This window comes from Sorex araneus, chromosome 3 (assembly GCF_027595985.1).
Source record: "Sorex araneus isolate mSorAra2 chromosome 3, mSorAra2.pri, whole genome shotgun sequence".
NCBI classification, from domain to species: Eukaryota; Metazoa; Chordata; class Mammalia; order Eulipotyphla; family Soricidae; genus Sorex; species Sorex araneus.
Genome location: NC_073304.1, coordinates 87,569,570 through 87,590,463, shown reverse-complemented (window position 1 = coordinate 87,590,463; position 20,894 = coordinate 87,569,570). Strand labels below are relative to the sequence as shown.

At 40.2% G+C, this 20,894-nt stretch overlaps 2 protein-coding genes across 4 annotated transcripts in view; one reads left to right on the top strand and one right to left on the bottom strand.

Annotated features, from left to right (window-relative positions):
* GANC (glucosidase alpha, neutral C) overlaps nt 1-15,487 on the bottom strand; it is a 75,069-nt gene extending 59,582 nt beyond the window's left edge. For both annotated transcript variants that reach the window (XR_008629198.1, XM_055131269.1), the window contains exons 1-5: nt 14,506-15,487; nt 12,251-12,313; nt 9,578-9,686; nt 8,336-8,463; nt 3,065-3,247 (exon numbers count right to left, since the gene is read on the bottom strand). Coding sequence is in view for 1 of the 2 variants with exons in the window: in XM_055131269.1 (XP_054987244.1) it covers nt 3,065-3,247; nt 8,336-8,463; nt 9,578-9,686; nt 12,251-12,313; nt 14,506-14,534 (512 nt within the window). In the remaining variant the exon portion in view is untranslated. The remainder of the gene's footprint in view (nt 1-3,064; nt 3,248-8,335; nt 8,464-9,577; nt 9,687-12,250; nt 12,314-14,505) is intronic.
* A 32-nt stretch (nt 15,488-15,519) lies between these two features.
* TMEM87A (transmembrane protein 87A) overlaps nt 15,520-20,894 on the top strand; it is a 33,820-nt gene continuing 28,445 nt past the window's right edge. The window contains exons 1-3 of one of the 2 annotated variants that reach the window (XM_055131270.1): nt 15,520-15,742; nt 17,098-17,158; nt 19,653-19,738. In XM_055131270.1, coding sequence (XP_054987245.1) covers nt 15,599-15,742; nt 17,098-17,158; nt 19,653-19,738 — 291 coding nt within the window. In that variant the 5' untranslated portion in view covers nt 15,520-15,598. The remainder of the gene's footprint in view (nt 15,743-17,097; nt 17,159-19,652; nt 19,739-20,894) is intronic. The other variant, XM_055131271.1, reaches the window with a different exon arrangement.

Here is a 20,894-nt window from a genome sequence, read left to right as displayed (position 1 = left end):
CTGCTTCGGGGAGCTTGGTTTTAAGTCTCTGGATGTTGGCTGTTGGTGGGATTACATGATCCGAGCAGGTTTGGAGGTCTCAGTCCCGGGTCCCACACACCTGGGTTCCTCTGCTGGTACCTTCATGCATGAGGCTTGTCCGAATGTGTGGAGAGGGGCCTTGAGCATGGCTGTGGCTAGGCTCCGAAGGTCTTCGGCTGAGGGAGCTCTGCTCGGGGCGGGGAGGGAAGCTGAAGCCCACCCCCTCTGAGGCGCCCCGGGGACGACAGCCAGGTGCTCAGGCAAGAAACTATAATTTAGTACACTTAAATTATAAAAAACAGTAACAACAAGTCTCACAATGGAGACATTACTGGTGCCTACTTGAGCAAATCAATCAACAATGGGATAACAGTGATGACAGTGATGATGACAGTGAAATTTATGATAATTCATCATGTAGGTTACCTTTTATAAATAAAATAATTTCTTCTGTGAATTGTCTATTCATATCAATTATACATTGATTTTTTCTTCATTGTAAAGCAGCATAAAATAGTTTATGTATAAATTTTAAAAATTAATAACTTATTAATTAAAAAATAATAATGAACAAATATGAACCTATCTATGAACAAAAGCAAGAGAATGGACTGTTCCTTTGAAGTTGCTGTATGCTTCTCTTTAGATGCATTTCCCTTCACCCTTCAACCTTCAGAGATAGCTACTAAATTTTGGGTGAGATATTTCCTTGCAGTTTTTTTTTTTTTCTTTCTGGGTCACACCTAGGGATGCACAGGGGTTACTCCTGGCTCTGCACTCAGGAATTACCCCTGGCGGTGCTCAGGGGACCATATGGGATGCTGGGAATTGAACCCGGGTCAACCGTGTGCAAGGTAAACACCATACCCACTGTGCTATTGCTCCAGTTCCTCCTTGCAGTTTTTTTAAACAGTATTCTCACTTGTGCAATAATCCCCAAACATATATCATTTTCTCCCTTTAAATATCTTATACACACATTATTTGTGATATTTAAAATTTGAATATTAGGGGCTGGAGAGATAGCACAGCGGGTAGGGCGTTTGCCTTGCACGCGGCCGACCCGGGTTCAAATCCCAGCATCCCATATGGTCCCCTGAGCATGGCCAGGGGTAATTCCTGAGTGCAGAGCCAGGAGTAACCCCTGTGCATCGCCAGGTGTGACCCAAAAAGCAAAAAAAAAAAAAAAAATTTGAATATTAAAAATTGATATCCATATTAATTATTGTATTAATATGCATTGTTTCAGGGTGTACCACCCATTTTTTGCTAGTTTTTTTAAAAAATTTTATTTTATTGAATCACCATGTGGAAAATTACAATGCTTTCAGGCTTAAGTCTTAGTCATACAATGCTGAAAAAAACCATCCCTTCACCAGTGCCCATATCCCACCACCGAAGACAAAAAAAAACAAACAAAAAAAACAAACAAAAAATAACACAAAAAAACCCCACAGTACACCTCCCATCCCGCCCACCCCCGCACCCCTCCGCCTTGTAACTGATAAATTTCACTTTACTTTCTATTTACTTTGGTTACATTCAATATTTCAACACAAACCTCACCATTATTATTAGAAGCACCCCACTAGAGTCAGACCTGTCGTGAAGAGAAATGAGGTCCGAGAGGTTTTGTATTTCTGTACTTTAACAACTAAGTCCAGGGAGATTTCTTCTGGATATGTGATCATTGCAAGCTTGTAAACCCCATCTGTGGTCGTCATAATATGGCGGTCCCCACGCCCTTCATCCCCGGGAAGGGACAGGCGAGAGAGAGAAATACCTTTCCCCTCCTGGGCGGTCATGGGGTCGCAATTTTTTGCTAGTTTTTAAAAAATGTATTTGTTCAAGTTCTTTATATGTTGTGTATATTATTTTTAATGGTTAAATATATAGTTAAAGTTTACTTATGCTTATACACAGTAGGTCCAGGGAGAGAGCTCAATGGGTTGGGCACATGCTTTACATACAGGAGGCCTGGGTTTGATCCTCAACACTGCAAATGGTGTCCCAAGCACTGCCAGGAATGATCCCCAAGCACCAAGTCCAGAGTAGTCCCTCAGTACTGTAAGGTGTGGTCTAAAAAAACTGAATTTCAGTGGTATATTGCTTTTTAATTAAAATTTCTTTGTAGGGACTGGAGCGATAGCACAGTGGGTAGAGCATTTGCCTTGCATGCAGCCAACCTCGGTTCGATTCCCAGCATCCCATATGGTCCCATGAGCACCGCCAGGAGTGATTTCTGAGTGCAGAGCCAGGAGTAACCCCTGAGCATCACTGAGGGTGACCCAAAAAGCAAAGAAAAAAAATTTTCTTTGAGAGAAATTTAGGTTCATAGTCAAATAGAAAAGATAACATAGTTCTCATATACTCCCTGCTCCCAAAAATCCCTAATTTTCTCCATTGTTAACATTCCACAATAGAATGATACATTACAACCAGACTCCATAATTTACAGGGGGGTTCACACTTGATACTATATACTCTACTGGTTTTGAAAAATGTATAATGCCTTGTATCCACCACTATAGTACAGATTTTAAAAAAACTTCTGTTCTCTACATAAACATTTTTCCATCTCCCTGGCTCCTGGCATCCACTAATTTTGGAGCCAGGATTTCCATGGTATTCGATATAGTTTAATAGATAAAATATATAGTCTTTATCAGGTTGGCATCTTTCACTTGGTAGTACATTCAAGATACTTTATTTTTTCAATGCTTGATAACTTGCTCCTCTTTTCTATTTTATGAGGGGCCTCCCAAGCTGTGCTCAGAGGGTCCGGGACATTCCTGGTGACTCTTGGTCAACTGGACTGTCAATGCTAAGGCCCAAGGATGCATTGCTGCTTAGGCCCTATGGTGCTAGGAAATATCAGGGCCATACGTGGCAAATCAGTTTTCTATGGTTGAATGATATATTCTTTCTCTATGTGTTTAACATCAATTAAATAGATATAATCTTGGTATTAGCTATTTACAACCTACTGCTCACAATCATGTTTTCTTAAGGTTTTTATCAATCTAGTACCATAAAGAAATACCTTTGCTTTAGAGGACTCTGCAGGTGTTCAAAGTATAATTGGCCCAGGGAGTTTATGCTGATCACAACCTCTTTTTCAGACACAAAGTCTATCTTGAATGGGTTTTCAAAGACACGACACTTCAGATCTCCTTTTCCATCTGCCAATACCAGATTGCCTGTATCCCCTGAACATGAAGTCAGCCTAGAAAACAAAGCAGGAAGAGAAAAATTAATTGCCATGCGTTTACATAGCTCTATGCAATTCTCAAATGCAAAGTAATTAGTAAATCAATGTTAGTGTGAATATAGGATATAGGTATTAGAGAGTTGTCACTGAAAGCATAGGTTTTGGTTTCAGAGAGCTTGACTTGAACAGAGCTTTTTACATGCACTATGTACATAAATATGGGCAAATTAATCTTTATATTCCTTGGTTCCCTAATATTTGAACTGAAATTTAAAAAAGCAGAAACAAATTGGAGTTTTTAAAGGAATAAACAAGATCATGAACTTAATGCAGTTAGCACATAATAAGCACTTAACAAATGTTAGCTGTCATCACCATTATTACCTGGGTCTGGACAGTGTAGCAACACCTTAATACATAGAATCTGAACACTTGCTTTTCTTTCTCATTCCAACTCTATATTTAGAAACTGAGGAAATAATATAGGTTGGATGACTGACCCACTGAGTTCAGAGAGAGACAGAACTAGGTCACTCTTTTATCTATTTATTACCTGATTCCTACCAGGTTTCAATTTGACAGATTGATAATATGCTTTGGATCTTCAGGAATTATATAAGCTCAGAGGCAGCATTTACAATGAAGGGTCTAGTTCTTTTTTTCCTTCTGCTCTCAGCCTGGTAAATGATCAGAGCCCTCTTTAGGGAAGGATAGAAAATATGGCCTACATACTTTGTTGTGGTGGTGGTAACAGTAGTGTGCTAGAAGTCACACTCATGGTATTTTGGATTTTACTTGGTTATATGGTTGTATTGGGGATAGAACTTGGGTTCTTATATATGCAAGGCCAAGTACTTTACTGAGCCACATCTTCAGCTCACTAGCTTGTGTCTTCACTATATCCTTACACAATCCTTCCCCATGAGTTTTAGACTTCCTCTTTAAAATACAGTCAAATAGCAAAAATTAAGTCTGGAGTTATTGAAGAGGTCATGTAATTCACTGTTTTTCAAATCTATGTAGAGATATTTTATAAAAAATATTACTTCCTTTATATATATATATATATATATAAATATATATATTTGCTTTTTGGGTCACACACACCCGGCAATGCACAGGGGTTACTCCTGGCTCATGCACTCAGGAATTACTCCTGGCAGTGCTCGGGGGACCGTATGGGATGCTGGGAATCAGACCCGGGTCGGCCGCATGCAAGGCAAACATCCTATCCACTGTGCTATTGCTCCAGCCCCCCCTTATTAATTTTTTGAGATGTAGTGTTGGGATGTGTATTGATACTCAAGGCGTCATATACTTGTATTTGTGGTGCCTGGATCATACACAGTGATAAGAGAATGGTGTCAGAGGTCAAATTCACAGCCTCACATATGTAAGGCATGAGCTCTACTACTGAATCACATTATGGGCCTAAACCCATATAGAATTCTCTTGATTATATCATTAAGTAGGACTTATGTCCTTCCATTTCAGAGAAGACCATTGATCTGGTGGTAATACCATAATGAGGGCTACATGCCTCCTGTCACATACTATAGAAATACCTACCATGTTTTTCACAACTAAATGTTACCACTTTGATATGGCTTTCTGGAGATTTATCATTTCTCCAAAAGCATCATGAAGCCTATTTTAATGGAATCATTTCCCACTATTATATCCAGCCTACACAAAATGCTCACTATAGTGCTACCCAGTTGTTCCCTCACACGTTTAACTTTTGTAATAAAAAGAGTATTTTTCTGTTCTTCTTTGATGAAAGAATTAGGAATTAGTTGCAAGTGATAATCTACTTAACATCTTTTTCTCTCTCAATCTATAAATCACTTATGCTGTACCAAGAAATTCTGGTATCTTAGCTTCATTCAGCAGAATTCATAGCTGAGTACAGATTATAGTTAATAACAGAGCAAACAATTCAAACCACTTCTAGCTTTCCAAGCTTGATTATCAAATCTAGATTATTTGATACACAAACTCATGTCAATAAACTTAACATGTTCTAAAATAATGTTCATTTTATGGTTAAGAAACCTCTCACAAATAATTTCCATGCGAATTTCACAGTTTTCTTTTTACCAACATAAAATCTTATATTTGTTTAGGTATAGTGGCTTTCAAGGCATTTTGAACTCTGAATGTGATCTTGTGTCTGGAGTTGGAGGGTAGGTATAAGGAATAAGGGTGATTAGAATACATTTTATAACATATCTTGCAAGGTAGGATCAGTTCTGTCAGACAGGTAAGAGGAATTTACTTCTCTGGAATGTAAATCTCTGTGAAATTTTGAAATCTGGGATTTTCAAAATTATTGAGCTCTTCCCAGATGTATCTATTTTTAACTTTTCCTATTTAGTAGTGCCCAAAGTAGATGGACCAGATAAGGCTGTGAATTTAACTAATGACCTAATTTAGAAAATCAATGCATCAAACTCTACATGATTTTTTGGCTACAAGAGCATTCAGTTACAAATGATATGAGAGGCTTTTAGGAAGTCAGTGAAGTTAGTGGCAATCAGGCTGTCACAGAGTTTTGCATTTTGCCTGATAATCAGTTACCATTTAATCTGCCAAAGCTGTGACTCCAATAGGCACTTTAGTTCAACTGACTAAAGTAGTAATTATAGCCATTCTATCACTGAACTCCAAGGTTTAGTACCAGTTATGTTAGTTTGCTTAGTATTCTCTCTTTTTATCTGTGTTGTAATATCTCCTCTTAAAAATATTTTTGCTATTCTGAGGATTGGACTAAAGGTCTCATACATGGAGACTAATCTTTCTTGTAGGCTAGCTAGTTGTACTGATTTATGGTCTACTTCATTTTTAACATATTTATTTCTTCAAAGGTCCTGTTTTCAAACAGTCACATTCTGGGACAGGTAGGGAAGGTACAGAAGGTAAGACACTTGCCTTGGAGGTATATATTGATCCCCAGATCCCATATTATCCCTCTGAGTCCTACCAGAAGTGACCCTTGAGCACAGAGCCAGAAGTAAATCCTGAGCACGACTGAGCATTCAAGACACTAAATAGTCACATAGTTTAGTTCAAGGGGTTTGACCTTCAATATATGGAACAGGGTGGCAGGGGTGGGGGCATAATTCAGCATAATACTAATCTTGTTCTCTAATAGTAACCAGGTCCTTACTGTCTTAAAATATAATGTCTGATTACCAATCTCACATTACTATTCTAGAAGGGCTGTTGCTAATACTCACTATAGATACTAATCATCCAGTGCTCAACAGACAACAGAAACAATTCTGGCAGTTTTAATCATAAATTAAATGACTTAATATTGAGAATCCAGAGTTTATGGCATGGTGGGAAGGCTTGAGATATCTGATATTCCTAACTGGTCATCTGGGAATGACCCCTAGAATACTGCATGACTATACAGCCAGTGGAACTTCCAGTTAGCAAAACCAGGAAGTTGGATACTAGGAAGTCAAGGTGGTGAGCTCCAGACCATACAGCTTTAGTTGCAATCTGAAGATCAGAAAAACATTCCCTTAACTATAGCCCTAGAACCATAATATGCAGTTGTCAAATCAATGCCAGCAACACGGGAAGCTCACATATGAAATAGATTCCTATATGTACATCTGGATTGTTGGTTGTTGGAACTGGAATTACTCCAGAAACTAGTTAGTGGTGTGGAAAATACACAAATATAATTTGGAAGCTTTCCAGCTACTATAGTAGCCAAAGACCCTCTAAAAGAGAGGTTAGAACAGAGCCTAACAAATACACATAACAAATATTTACTACATTAAGCTAATATAGCCTTGATCTGAAAACATGGCAAGGATGTACAGGAAAGAAAAAAATGTACAGACTATTTCACTTATGGACATAAAAGTAAAAATGTTAGAAGTAATAGAGGCTCTATTCTAGCTAATCTCCAAGATAGTAAAAACACGTCATATCTGGGGCTGGAGGAATAGCAAAGCGGGGAGGGTGTTTGCCTTGCACGTGGCCGACCCGGGTTCGAATCCCAGCATCCCATATGGTCCCCTGAGCACCGCCAGGGGTGATTCCTGAGTGCAGAGCCAGGAGTAACCCCTGTGCATTGCCGGGTGTGACCCAAAAAGCAAAGCAAAGCAAAACAAAACAAAAAACACGTCACATCTTTATGCATATATATGTTCATCTGGTACAACCCTATATTCCCTTAGTGCAATATAACAGGCAAAACCAAGCTGAACTATTACTGAAAAGTGTGGTGAGGATCTAAAAGATTTTACAGGGATATTAACAATGCTTCAATCCCCAAAGATTTTTTTCACCTAGACACTGATTATTAATTTAAAACTGACTCTGTCAAATTATACGTTGGACTTCTGAGACTACCCTTAATTAAAAACTGCAGCAGTCTACCTGTATAAATTATAGTAAGCGTGGGAGTTAGGTTAGTGTATTAGATCTCTGGGGCCCTGCTGAAATCAGAGGGAGCAAGTTAAATCACTTTCTTTCTATTTGCTTCTCAAGACTGGTTAATAAATCATTTTCTTTGTGAGAAGGAAAGCAAGGATCAAAAACACTGCCTTTTTCCCTAATTAATAAGTTCTGATAAGTCAAATGGTAGATAATGGGGAAACAGAACAAATACAAACAAAATGGATGTATTTATATGACCCAGGTTTGATCCCCAGCATCCCATATTATCCCCTGAGTCCCACCAGAAGCGACCTCTGAGCACAGAGCCAGAAGTCAGTCCTGAGCTCAACTGAGCACTCAAAACACTAGATACTCACATAGTTTAGTTCAAGGGATTTGACCTTCAACATATGGAACAGGGTGGCAGGGGTAGGGGTATAATTCAGCATAATACTAATCTCATTCTCTAATGATAACCAGGTCCTCACTGCCAATTCTGTAAGTGAATGTAGTTTTGGATAAATAAAATGTGAGGCATATACAAAATCCACTACTCAAGGCATGATAACAGATATATTGAGGGACTGGGATGTGTCTCAGCAGTAGACCACTTGCATAGCATGGGTGAGGCAATTTGATTCCTTTCACAGAATACATGTGTGTGCCTGAGCGCTTGGGACACACCTTGTCCTTTTGGCTTACCTTATAGTACTCAGCTTGCTTGTGAGGACATCAGAAACTTCATACCTAGGTTTCAGGGGAGTCTCTTCATTGATTTTAAGCCTGAAAATATTCCCCTCTATACCATAAAGTTCAGCTATGAGAGGACTCTGGAAACAGACACATAGAATTAACTTCATCATCTTTCTCCAGTTTTAGAGTTTAACATTTAGAGGGCTTTTTTGGGGAGAAATAATGTTCATTGCCTTACACAGAAAAATTAAAATGATTAGAAAACTATTTTAAAATTATTATAGGCAATAAAACTGGAGAATAATGACAACCATAAAGGAAAAAAAGCTCCTTGGCCTATGTATGTACTTGCTTGGCTAGACCTATGGTAGAAATACTTTTTCATATGTTAGATGGCTCTGTTAATGTTCAAATGTTCATAATTCTACTGGTTGAGAGTCATAAATGTATGGTCACTGTGCCTATGACAAACTATGACATATATTCAGAATAAGAGTTTTGGGACTGGAGCGATAGCACAGGAGTAACCCCTGTGCATTGCCGGGTGTAACCTAAAAATTAAAAAAAATATATGTATGATCAATGAGATGATGATGATAACAAATATTCCATCTTCTGAGCTACTTCACAAGCAAATAATCATCTATTTATCTTTCACTGTTCTAAAGTCATTGTGGTTTCAACACCAAAACTCTTATTCTTTTTTTTGGGGGGGTTTTACCCAGCAATTCACAGGGGTTACTCCTGGCTCTGCACTCAGGAATATTTGTGACGTAGTTTTTAACTACATAGTCTTTTTTACTTTCTTCCTGCTCACCTGCAGGCTTCGGTTTGAATATGCAGTGAATCTGCATGTTTTCAGATTCCAAACACTGTAGCATATGTGTAATAGTGACAGAAAGAGTACAGTTGCTTGACAGGCAACAGAAGTAAATGAAAATTATGGTTTACTAGTAGTGTGACTTTGATCAAGTGAATTTTTAGACTTCAATATCCTTATTGGAAACTTGGGATAATTTTTTTTAGCTTTTTTTGGGTCACACACGGCGATACAGAGGGGTTAACTCCTGGCTCTACACGCAGGAATAACTCCTGGGTATGGCCCACTACCTGCCCCCCAGTTTATTTTTACATGTATTTTACCTATTTTTACTATATTTTATATGTAGCCTTAATTAGCCCTTGTAAATTTACTTAACTGAACCAAAATTAATAAGGAAATAAATTCACTGGAAAATTCTTTGATCTTACCTTCATTGTTTCACTGTTAATTTGGAACCTGGTGCAGTCTTTGCCTGTTGTGACTGATTCTAGTGATGCCCGGTAAGTGGACTTCCTGGACTGCCAGAGTTTCTGACGTCTACAGATACAAAGCAGACAGATGACCTAAGAATTAGGTGCCCAGACCTAAGAGACTCTATTACAATGTGGATGTCAATAAAATTTCCTATGCTAATAAGTGAATAGAGCACACATATCATTAGTACTCTAATAAAATACTAACAGGAGTACTATTTTCAGAGTGCTAATAAAATTAGTAATAATAAAAAGAAACTAATAAAATTGTTCAATGTAACACTGCTCAAGGATGGTATTTTGTTCTCTTTATTGAAAATTCCATTTATCTATTTGAAAATTTATTGAAAATGTGGAATAGTTTTTATGGATGACATATATGAGCTAATGAATTTCCCTCACTCTTTGCATGAAATGTATAATAGAAATAAAGTAAGTTCTTGTGGAGAGTCAATATAATCTAGTGGTTTAATAAGGTGATGGAAATTTATTAAAGATTTCCCTCTAAGACTCTGTGTGTTAGTATTCTGGGGAAATAGCCAATATCATATAGTAATATAGTGAGATTACATAATTATATAATCCTTATTGAGGGCTATCAAGTAAAGTTGGAATTTCATAACCATTTGCTCTTTAGTTCAATAATCCCATTCTTGAAAATTTAACCTATAAATACATATTAGTGTACAGAAAATTTTATATGTATTATATAGCTTATGTGCTGGTATTATTATAAAGCAAAAGACTAGAAAAAAACAAAGGGTGGGCCCAGAGCACTTGTATAGTAGGTAGGGCATTTGCCTTGCATGCAGCTGACTAATCTCTGGCAGCCCATATGGTTCCCTGAGCATTGTCAGGAGTAATTCCTGAATACAGATCCAGGAGTAACCCCTGAGTATCGCTGGCTGTGACCCAAAAAGAAAAAAAAAAGGGTTTAGCAATAAGAAAAAGATATGTAAATTATAATACACCCACACAATTGAATAATGTATAGATATAAAAAAAAAAGAGAGAACAATTTCAATGCATTCATATGTACAACGAATTACAAACCAGAAAAGAGGTTCACTGCAGCTTATATAGAAAATTACCTGGTATAAGAAAATTGGTTACATAATATATGCAGTTATGAAAGGAAATATTGCACGGGTAAATAATCACTTAATAAATATGGTTACTTATAGTGACAAGCTGTGAAATGGGTTGGAAAAGACAGAAATGAGAGTAACACTTTTAACTATTACTTGATTTTTTAACATCATAAAATTGCAATCTGTTCAAAGACATTTAACATTAAGGGGGCTGGAGATGTGGCTCTGAGGAAGGGCATAAACCTCTTATGAATGAGGCTCTGGGCTTAAATCCCTAATATCACATACTAAAGTCCTTTCAACATTAGTTTTAAAATACTTTAACTTTAAAAATAAAATACCTGTTAATTAAACAAAATTACAGAGATTAGTATATAAAATTAAGGGTAACTATCTCTTGTCTGATAAATTCTCTACTCCCTCACAATGAGTCTTAGTCAGTCAGGTCAGCAGTTTACTGCAAGGGTCCAAAGATGGGTTTAGCTCCTGAAAGGCAGGGAAAATAGACAACAAAATGGGCTGTGGAGGAGGGAGAGAAAAAGGATTTGTCGGACTCCATGGTTGGAGCTGACAGATTTCATTGTCTGGCAAGTGCAGGGAGTAAGGGGGACTTTCAACAAGCAACAAAGGCTGACAGGGAGAGTACTGAGAGCTTTCACACCTAGGGCTGCCAGGAAAAAAATGCTTTACCAAGAATGGAGATATCCAAGATATGCAAGAACAGATGCTGAAACACATGTCAATCAAAAGCAAGAGCTAGTTCTGCTGTGGTTTCAAAGTTAACCTCTTAGCGGTCTTGGAAAGAGCTTGTCTAACAGCTTGCTCCATTCTAAGAAAATGTCAGATTTTCCCCAGAAAAATTAACATATGAGCAAGTCACTGCCCTTTTTGGTGGGATTGTTAAAGTCAGCAGTAAAAGAGAATATAAAAAAGGGAGACTACTGTGGATAATTTGCCTAGACCCTCACCTTCCTGCTCTGAGGGTGTTTTAGACTTAATAAACACTATGTCTGCTGCCTTTATAGCCCCCACAAATTTCTTCCCGAGGATACACATAGACCAGACATCTTCTGGTTGTGACATTCAGACCCTGCAATGATAGAAATTACCCAGGCCACTTTCATGGTACACAGAACCTCCAGGATCATTCCTAGTGATGGTTGGGGGCTTTGTGCTACATCTGGTGATGCTTGGAGGACCATGTGGTACAAGGATTAAATCAGGGTCTGCTGAAAGCAAGACATATGCCTTAAAGATCCAACTTTCTCTCTGACCTATAAATAAATTTTCTGGTAATTTTTTAAAAAGGGCTCTAATTTTATTTTTCTTTCTGTTGTGCTGAAGACAAACCCAGCACAATACATGCACTAAACCACTGAGCTAAATCCCTAGATATGTATTCTATCACTGAGCTAAATCCCTAGACTCTAACTGATTCCTTCTTCATAAAGTCTATCTGCTTTCAAAAAATAAACATCTATTTTGAAATACTGTTAGAAATATTTTAAATCACTCAGAAATTATTTCCTTTACTTACCTGTAAAAAGCAATGTTGCTGCAGTTTTTGAAAATGCTTTTATCAACAGCTTCATCTTCAACACTAAAAAAAGACATTTTACAAAATTTACACAGGGTTTGTGAATCCGATTTTTATACCTTCTTGCCAATATATGGACATGGTGAATACCTCTGCAATGCAAAACTTGTATCACTGCCACAATAGAAGCTGACAACACGTGTGCTGCAGAGTGACATGCTGTATAAATCACCCAAGGAAAACAACAGAACATTCTGGGGTAATCTGATGGTAACTCATAAAGGGCACTGCCACTTATGAGGAACGGTTCTAAGAAAACAATGATGGAAGGCTATGGTGACAATAAAATGTAAAGGAGCAAAAAAAAAAAAAGCTGTTTCAAATTAAACAAAAACAACTCACACTATTTATTTATTTAATAAACATTTTTACAATAATTTTATTTAGTGCTGGGCTGGACTGGAGCGATAGCACACAGCAGGTAGGGTGTTTGCCTTGCACGCGGCCGACCCGGGTTTGATTCCTCCGTCCTTTTGGAGAGCCCAGCAAGCTACCGAGCGTATCCAGCCTGCATGGCAGAGCCTGGCAAGCTAGCCGTGGCTTATTCAATATGCCAAAAACAGTAACAAGTCTCACAATGGGGATGTTACTGGTGCCCGCTTGAGCAGATCGATGAACAACGGAACTACAGTGCGACAGTGCCGTGCTGGGTTCTGAAGAACAATTGCATCAGCTTTCTATGATTTTTGAATCAACAATCACAATCAACCTTAAAATTGCTTTAAAAGATGCATGTGGAGGGCTGGAGCCATAGCATAGCGGGTAGGGCGTTTGCCTTGCACTCGGCCAACCCGGGTTTGAATCCCAGAATCTCATATGGTCCCCTGAGCACCGCCAGGAGTAATTCCTGAGTGCAAAGCCAGGAGTAACCCCTGTGTGTCGCCGGGTGTGACCCAAAAGCAAAAAAAAAAAAAAAAATGCATGTGGAAGGTGTCAAAATAGGAATAGAAACATATAGAAGTAAAAAGCTTTCGCTTTTTAAAGACAATTGTGACAATCAAAGGCCCAGTATTTCAAAAATGTTTCTAGAAGATGTTTCTAGAACAGAATGTTAACAAGATGTAGGTAACTGCCACTTGCATTATGTGGTTAAATAATTCAAGTGGCATAAATATAATTGCAACAGCCAGCAACTATAAAAAAAGAAAAAAGCATTGAGGGTCCGGAGAGATAGCACAGCGGGTAGGGCGTTTGCCTTGCACGTGGCCAACCCGGGTTCAATCCCCAGCATTGCATATGGTCCCCCAAGCACCGCCAGGAGTAATTCCTGAGTGCAAAGCCAGGAGTAACCCTTGAGCATCGCTGGGTGTGACCCAAAAAAAGCAAAAAAAAAAGCATTGTTTTTTATGCAGAGATGTTGCTGAATATAGCAGTAGTCAGTCCAGTATTTACGTAGACAGTTATAGCTGAATAGCAATTTCAAAATATAATGAAAACAAGCCCAAATGGATTTACCCACACTAAAAAAACCCAGAGGTTTATCATGAAAATAATAAAATTTCTTCTGGACTCAATCTTTGTCATGGTTTCTTCTAAACAAGTGTGCAAAGGTCAGAAAAATCTGTGTTTTATTCTTTTGTGCTTTGAGAGATGAGTTCTACAGTGATACAGGAAAAGATGGATATAGCTGAATTTGGAACTCACAAATGTTAAGATTTAGAATCATAGCTATTCCCTGACTTTTTAAAAAAAGCATCATGAAGTGGAAAATAAAAGTCACTGGGGTGAGGTGGGTAGCACTGTAGCATTGTCCTCTCGTTGTTCAGACCCCAGTAACGTCTCCATTGTGAGACTTATTACTGTTTTTGGCATATTGAATACGCCACGGGTAGCTTGCCAGGTTCTGCCTTGCCGGTGGGATACTCTCAGTAGCTTGCCGGGTTCTCCGAGAAGGACAGAGGAACCAAACCCGGGTTGGCCGCATGCAAGGCAAACACCCTACCCGCTGTGCTTTGACTCCAGTCCGGAGTGAGGTGATTAGTGAAAAAATTTTAAAAGCATCATAAAATTACTGTATGAGGAATTTACTATTAATATCAACGAAAGCACCGGAAATCAAGATAAAACCCAATTGTGTGCAACACCAACATGCAAAAAAAAAAAAAAATCAAACACGAAATCTTCGTTGCTTCCAGTTACTCCCAGATCTCACCTCCCCGCCCTCCGAGGTCCCTGCCGAGCCAAGGAACTTTTACCTTATTTCCTCTTTCTCATCTGCTGCCATGGCTTCCCAGTCACTTCACTGGTCGTACTCCCAGCGAAGATCCCGACACACTCTTTTGAATGATGTTTGACTGTCTTTGTTTACTTCTAACTAACACAGCACACAGTAGGGAGTCAAGTTTCTGGGAAATGGGATCCCCTACAGGTCCCAAGTAGTGACAAACTGACTCTTGCTCCTGGGACTTCCAGGCCCCGACCACAGCAGAATTTCTACAGGGATTTGCTTTGTGAATTAGTGGCTGAGTGGACACTTGCTTTCCTTAGGAAGTGGAGTTGTCTTTGCAGAGCGGGATGCAGCGAGGCAAAGAGCCGTTGCAAGGGAACAAGGAAGTTCGCAGACGGCCTGCCAGACTAGCCGGGGTGAAGATTCTGAAGGCTCATCTCAGACAGGTCGGGCACCTATTTTGAAAACGGAGCCACTCCTTCCTTGCACTTTCAGTTTTCAGTAGGAAGTGCCAGCCGGGTTTTTGTGGAACTTTGTTCTCCGATCAGACTCCCAGTCATCTTATACTTTTTTAGGGCTAAAGGGAGGTTATCTGTGACGGGATTCAGTTTAGGAATCGCTGGCCATCACTGCCAAACGCCATTTTTTGTTTAAATACCTCCAGAATCCAAGAACTCACTACGGGACGCTGAGCGGGTAGTTAAAAGTTCCGCCTTATCCCAGGACAGTTACTCCGGCTTCTGACTGGGATTTACAAAGGATGAAGCACACTGAGGCGAACGGGAGCGAGAAGCCGAATGAAAAAGCCAGGTGCATGTCTGGTTTGCCAAGCCCTTTAGAGACTGGACGAGCGAATAAATAAATGACCTAGGGCGAGGGTGTCTTTGGGTGACCACGCCAACGCTGCAAGGTGACACGGTTCTGACAGGACGACGCCTGCGCAGGAAGCTCGAAGCCGCGCCAGCAGTGACGACTAAGGGCGGGGCTGCTGCGTCGCAAAACAAACAAGCCCCGCGAGGTTTCGAGGCCCCGTCGGCCCGCCCCCCGAGCAGAGCCGGAAGAGGGCGGGCTGAACCGGAAGAAGGTGAAATGCTTTCGGTAGGCATTTCAGGGCTGTGAAGATGGCGACGGCTGCGTGGCTTCAGGTGCTGCCTGTCATCCTTCTGCTTCTGGGGCCTCCGCCGTCTCCACTGTCATTTTTCAGTATCGGGCCGGCGCCCGTCGCAGCCGCTTACCGGTCCAAGTGGCACATTCCGCTGTCGTCGGTGAGTGTTCACTTCGGGAGCAGCAGCCCTGAGGGCTGAGGAGGTGGGGCTACGGCAGCCTTAGGGGTCCATGAAGGTTCCGCTCAAGCCTGCTTCCCCGGGCGGGGGCGGGATTGCCGCCCGCGTCCGCGTTGCCGCGAAACCCGGATCCTCCTTCGGGGACGGGGAATCCCCTGCTGCTTCTGTATAGGGGCAGTTTGAGCCGGGAAAGTCGGGGGGCAGCGTCTGGAGCGGAGCGGGCTGCTGCAGTGGGGTTGTTCGCAGAGCCCGAGAAGAGGCTTATAAACCTGACGTGCAGGTGCAGAGCGGCTTCTCTTTCAGCTCAGGTTTCAAGAATACAGCGGGAAGGACCGTTCTTTCCGAGTTTGCAAATGCCGCCTCACTTTTTCGTTAGGAAGCATTTATGCTTCCCAAGTGGGTTGGTTTCTTTTTGGTTTAGAACGTGGAAGGGGTTATTCCAAGCTTTGCCCTGCCACAAAGGAGCGTCGGCGCTTAAGACCTGTACGGTCTTAACCTGAGAATGGCCATAACGGGAAGAAAGGGGATGCCACAGCGTTGCCAGGTTAGAGCCAGCCTGTCTTTTTGGACAGTGATTTGGACCTGCTTTGCTGTGCACGGACAAGTCCATGGGAGGCGGCCAGTGTTGAGACGCCCCCTAGCCCTGCGCTAGCCCCAGCCGCCCGTTCTTGCTCTTCTCTGCTCAGTGCTTGCAGTTTCCAAATGTGATTTGAGCTCTACTCTGGCCCGCTCTGTTTATTTAATAAGACTCTTAGGTTGTTGTGGGCATTCACTTACCCCCCAAATCGGTTTCTACTTAGAGCTGGCTACCAACTTGCAAAGTAGTTTCTTGGAAGAGTAAGGAAATGAACTGGTGAAGGAAGTTGTCAGGCATTGAGGATTGAAGTTGGGATTTCTTTTTTTTTTTTCTTTGGGTCACACCCGGCAATGCTCAGGGGTTACTCCTGGCTTTGCACTCAGGAATTGCTCCTGGCAGTGCTCGGGGGACCATATGGGATGCTGGGAATGGAATCCGGGTCGGCTGCGTGCAAGGCAAACGCCCTACCCGCCGTGCTATCGCTCCAGCCCCGAAGTTGGGATTTCTAGCAGTCTTCATTCTCGAATACTAGCTTCGTGGTTCGCACCCGAGGCCAGAATCCATTCCGTCCAACCAAACTGCAAAATCCTGCAGGTTAGATGGGACTGAATCTTACTAAAAGAAAAGATGCTGATGTCTTTTTTTTTTTCTTTTGAAGAAAACATGGACATTTTATAAATTTAGGGTTTTTACTCCAGTAACAGACTGTCTCGGCAGTTACAACCACTTGATGTTAACTTTCTACCCTTTATCTTTACAGGGGAAAAATTATTTTAGTTTTGGAAAAATCCTCTTCAAAAATACCACTATTTTCCTGAAATGTGAGTTTTGTAATTACGAAGTTCTTATTGGCGTTTTGGAGTGATCTTTATACTTTAAAGTTACATTTTTTAAATACTTGTAATGTGCTTTCATTCATTGAAGTTGAACCCAGCGTGTATGATTCTAACATAAATTTTGAAATTTAATAGTCCTGCGCTATCTAACCTAGGTAGATAACTAAGGTTCTTTACGTCAATTTCTGAATACTATGTGGGCTTTATTTTAGTTTTTAGTTCATTGTATTTAAAATACACAGACAAATTATGATGGCTAATTGCCTGCATTTAAGTGGTAGAGATACCACCAAGTTTTGCTTTTGTGTGCTTGTTATATATTTATTGAACACATAACCTAGATTTGTCTGGCTTTTGGTACTGAATGAATGTATTCAGTAAATCTTTTGTTTACAAAGAGTATTTACCACCTGTATCTTTGGAAGAGGAAGCTCAACATATCAGGAACTAAGGATTATGTAGAATAAAACCAAGCTATCCAGAAGGAAAAGCACTGTGTCTGAATGCCCAGATACTCTTCAGTATGTGAAAGGAAGCTTTCTAAGTTTCTGAAAATGGCTTTACTTTAGAGAATAAGTCATAGTGGGCAGCTTCATTTCACAGTGAGTGATAAAAATCCAGATTGTGCTTCTATACATACCTCTCCTTATGAAAGTACAGAATTGTTTTTCGGGGTGTGGGGTTGGGGACCACACCCACCTCAGCTGTGCTCAGGACTTGCTTCTGGCTCTGTGCCCAGGTATCACTCCTGGCAGTTATCCAAGGACCTTATGTAGTGCTCCTGACTTCGCCTCATGTAAGCAAAGCACCATACCTCTGTAATGTCTCTCTGGCACTGGAAGTACAGAGTTTTAAGTCAGAGTTCCTTATCCTTTTGATCATTTAACAAATGATCATTGGCAGTGCTTGAGGGACCACATGCAATATCAGAGTTCGAGACCAGGCCTCCTCCATGAAAAGCTGTTTTCTAGCTTGTTGAACTTTTTTCTTAGGCTCTGTTTTTTGTTAAGACTCAAAAGTACATCTCTGTGAGGCCCTGGGGCGAATCCCTGGCTCTGAAAAAAAAAAGTTACTTAATACAGTCATTGTGTCTGTCTTTGCTATATTTGTATAAAGTAGATATCTAACTTCTCCCAGGTAAGATTGTTAAATCAATCATGTCAGATTTGTGCATCCCAATTCTTCAGGCTAATGCTTGGTACACTAGATTATGGTGCTTAATATGTTTATTATGGTTAATATGTATAAATGAAGCGTTTGTGATTTCACTAGGTTTCTTGAGGTTTTGAAAAGAATCTAATATTCTTTTTTCTTTGCTTGGGTCTGGGGCTGTTAGACCAAACTCAGAGATTCTTGGGGGTCTACTCCTCGCTTTGTGTTCTAGGATTACTCCCAGTGGTGCTTGTAAGGGCCATGTGGTGCCAGGATCAACCCAGTGTCAGCTGCATGCAAGACAATCACCTTAACCTCTGTTTTCTCTGCTCCTGCTTTGCTATTAAAATCCCCACCCAGGTTTGCTGTTCATAGTTCCTTCTGTCCATTCTTGATGTCCAAGATGTCCCAAAAAAAGCCAGACATTTTTTCCCTCTGTGAAATTATTATTTATACTGTCTTCTATTTGTTTTTGGGGACACACCCGAAAGTACTTTGTGCTCAGTAAATACACCTGGCTTTGCTTGGGGGACCGTATTAGTACCAGGGATTGAATGCCAGTTGACTGTGTGTAACATCAGCACCTTACCCACTGTACTGGTCACTCTAGCCCTTTATGCTGCCTTTAAAATTATCTTGTGACATTCCTAATGTTAATTTTGTATCTTTATGTAGCCTTTTGAAGGTGTTTGGTAATTTATTCTTATTTTTGGCCAATATTATTTTGGGGTCAGTATATTATTGTACACTTAAGTGCTCTGTTCATTAGTTATATGAGAATCAAAAATCAGATTTTAGAGCATACGAATGGCTACATAATTTCAAAGTTAAGTAGTATTTCACTGCTCCTCTTACTTGGGTGGGTAGGGTTGGGTAACACCTCAGGAGGTAATCACGAATCAGTGAATCTTGACCAACCAGGCTTTCGTTTTAGCACATCTTGAGGATGCAATGCTGCTCGCCCCAAAGGGCCCAGAATACCTGGACCACCTCAGCAGTGTCAGAGGCCTCCAGGGCCGTACCTGGTGATGCTGGGATGGGGTGATCATGTGGAGCTGTGTAGGAATCTTGGTCAGGTGCATGCCTGGCAAGCCCAGCCCTTGCTGCTCCTCTGTCTGTTAATAACAATAACAGTGAAAGTACACAAACTTTACATGATTCATATCCAATTATTTTTGCATATATTTCTTCATTAACTTATGTTTGGAAAAAGGACGGTCTATAAATATTTAGTAGCAGACAGTGGGATTTGGGATATGAGGAAAAGAGTTTAGAAAATATGCTTTGCTTAAAAATTATCTTTTATTCACACATTTTTTTTTAATAGTTGACGGAGAACCATGTGATGCATCTTTGAATATAACCTGGTATCTGAAAAGTGCTGACTGTTACAATGAAATCTATGACTTCAAGGTAAGGGACATAAAATTACAGAATTTATTTAGACTTCAGCTCTTTGGATCCCAGTCTCTTAATTTTATTGAGAAAAGATACATGTATAATATTTGTATATTTCCCACTATACCTCCGATATTTAAAAAAGTCATGTAAAGGTCAAGATTTAATAGCATTTAATAAATTTTACTACTTAAAGATGCTCTTTTTTTCCCCCCACCTAGTGGTGCTCAGGGAACTGTGCAGTATTGGACACCTGGTGATGCTCAGGGTTTACTCCTGGCTCCTCTCAGGAATTACTCCTGACAGTGTAATGGGGGACTTTATGGGATGCTAGGGATTGAACCCAAGACAGCCATGTGTAAGGCAAATGTCCTAGCTGTACTATTGCACTGGCCCCATGGAATCCTTTTTGGGAAAAAACTTCAAGTTTGAGACTGATGAGTATAGTCACTACCAGTACATTAGGTTCCACTACCTTGTTCCTGCTAAGTGACAATAATTTTATCCACTACAACAAGGTGTCTAACTATATAGTAATTATAATCAGTTTTGGTCTCAGACTCATGAAAGAATCTACAGATCACACTTTCAGAATTGAGCTACTCCAGGTGTGGCCAAAAAACAAAAATCAGGACCCCTATAATATTCCATACCTTATAATCTTTGAATGGTAGAAATCTTTGGCTCCAAGATGGAATTTACACGCATTTTTCATTTCAGGTTTGAAGTTTCTCTAGAGTTCTTGAATTGTTTTTCCCAAAGATAATCTGTATTTTTTAAATTTCCATCATCTGGTCAAGTTGTTTTTTAAATACTGTCCCTTTGTCATTTCATTTTCACTGCTGAGATGTCAGGGGTTCTGCATATTTGTTTATATACCTTGGTGTAGTACTCTCCAGGGTTTCAGCAGAGGAACCGGCAGAGGAACTCCAGGGTTTCAGCAGAGGAACCGGCAGAGGAACCCATATCTGTGTAAACTCCAGATATGGTTTTAAAATATTGTTATTTTCTTATTTATTTTTTGTTTTGGGGTCACACCCAAACAGACAGGAGCTCTGTCTGACTCCTGTCTTTTTGCTCTGAGCTCACTCATTGCAGTGTTGGGGGGCCATATAGGATGCTGGGTGCAAGGCAAGCGCCCTATCCACTGTACTATTAACTCTAGCCTCTT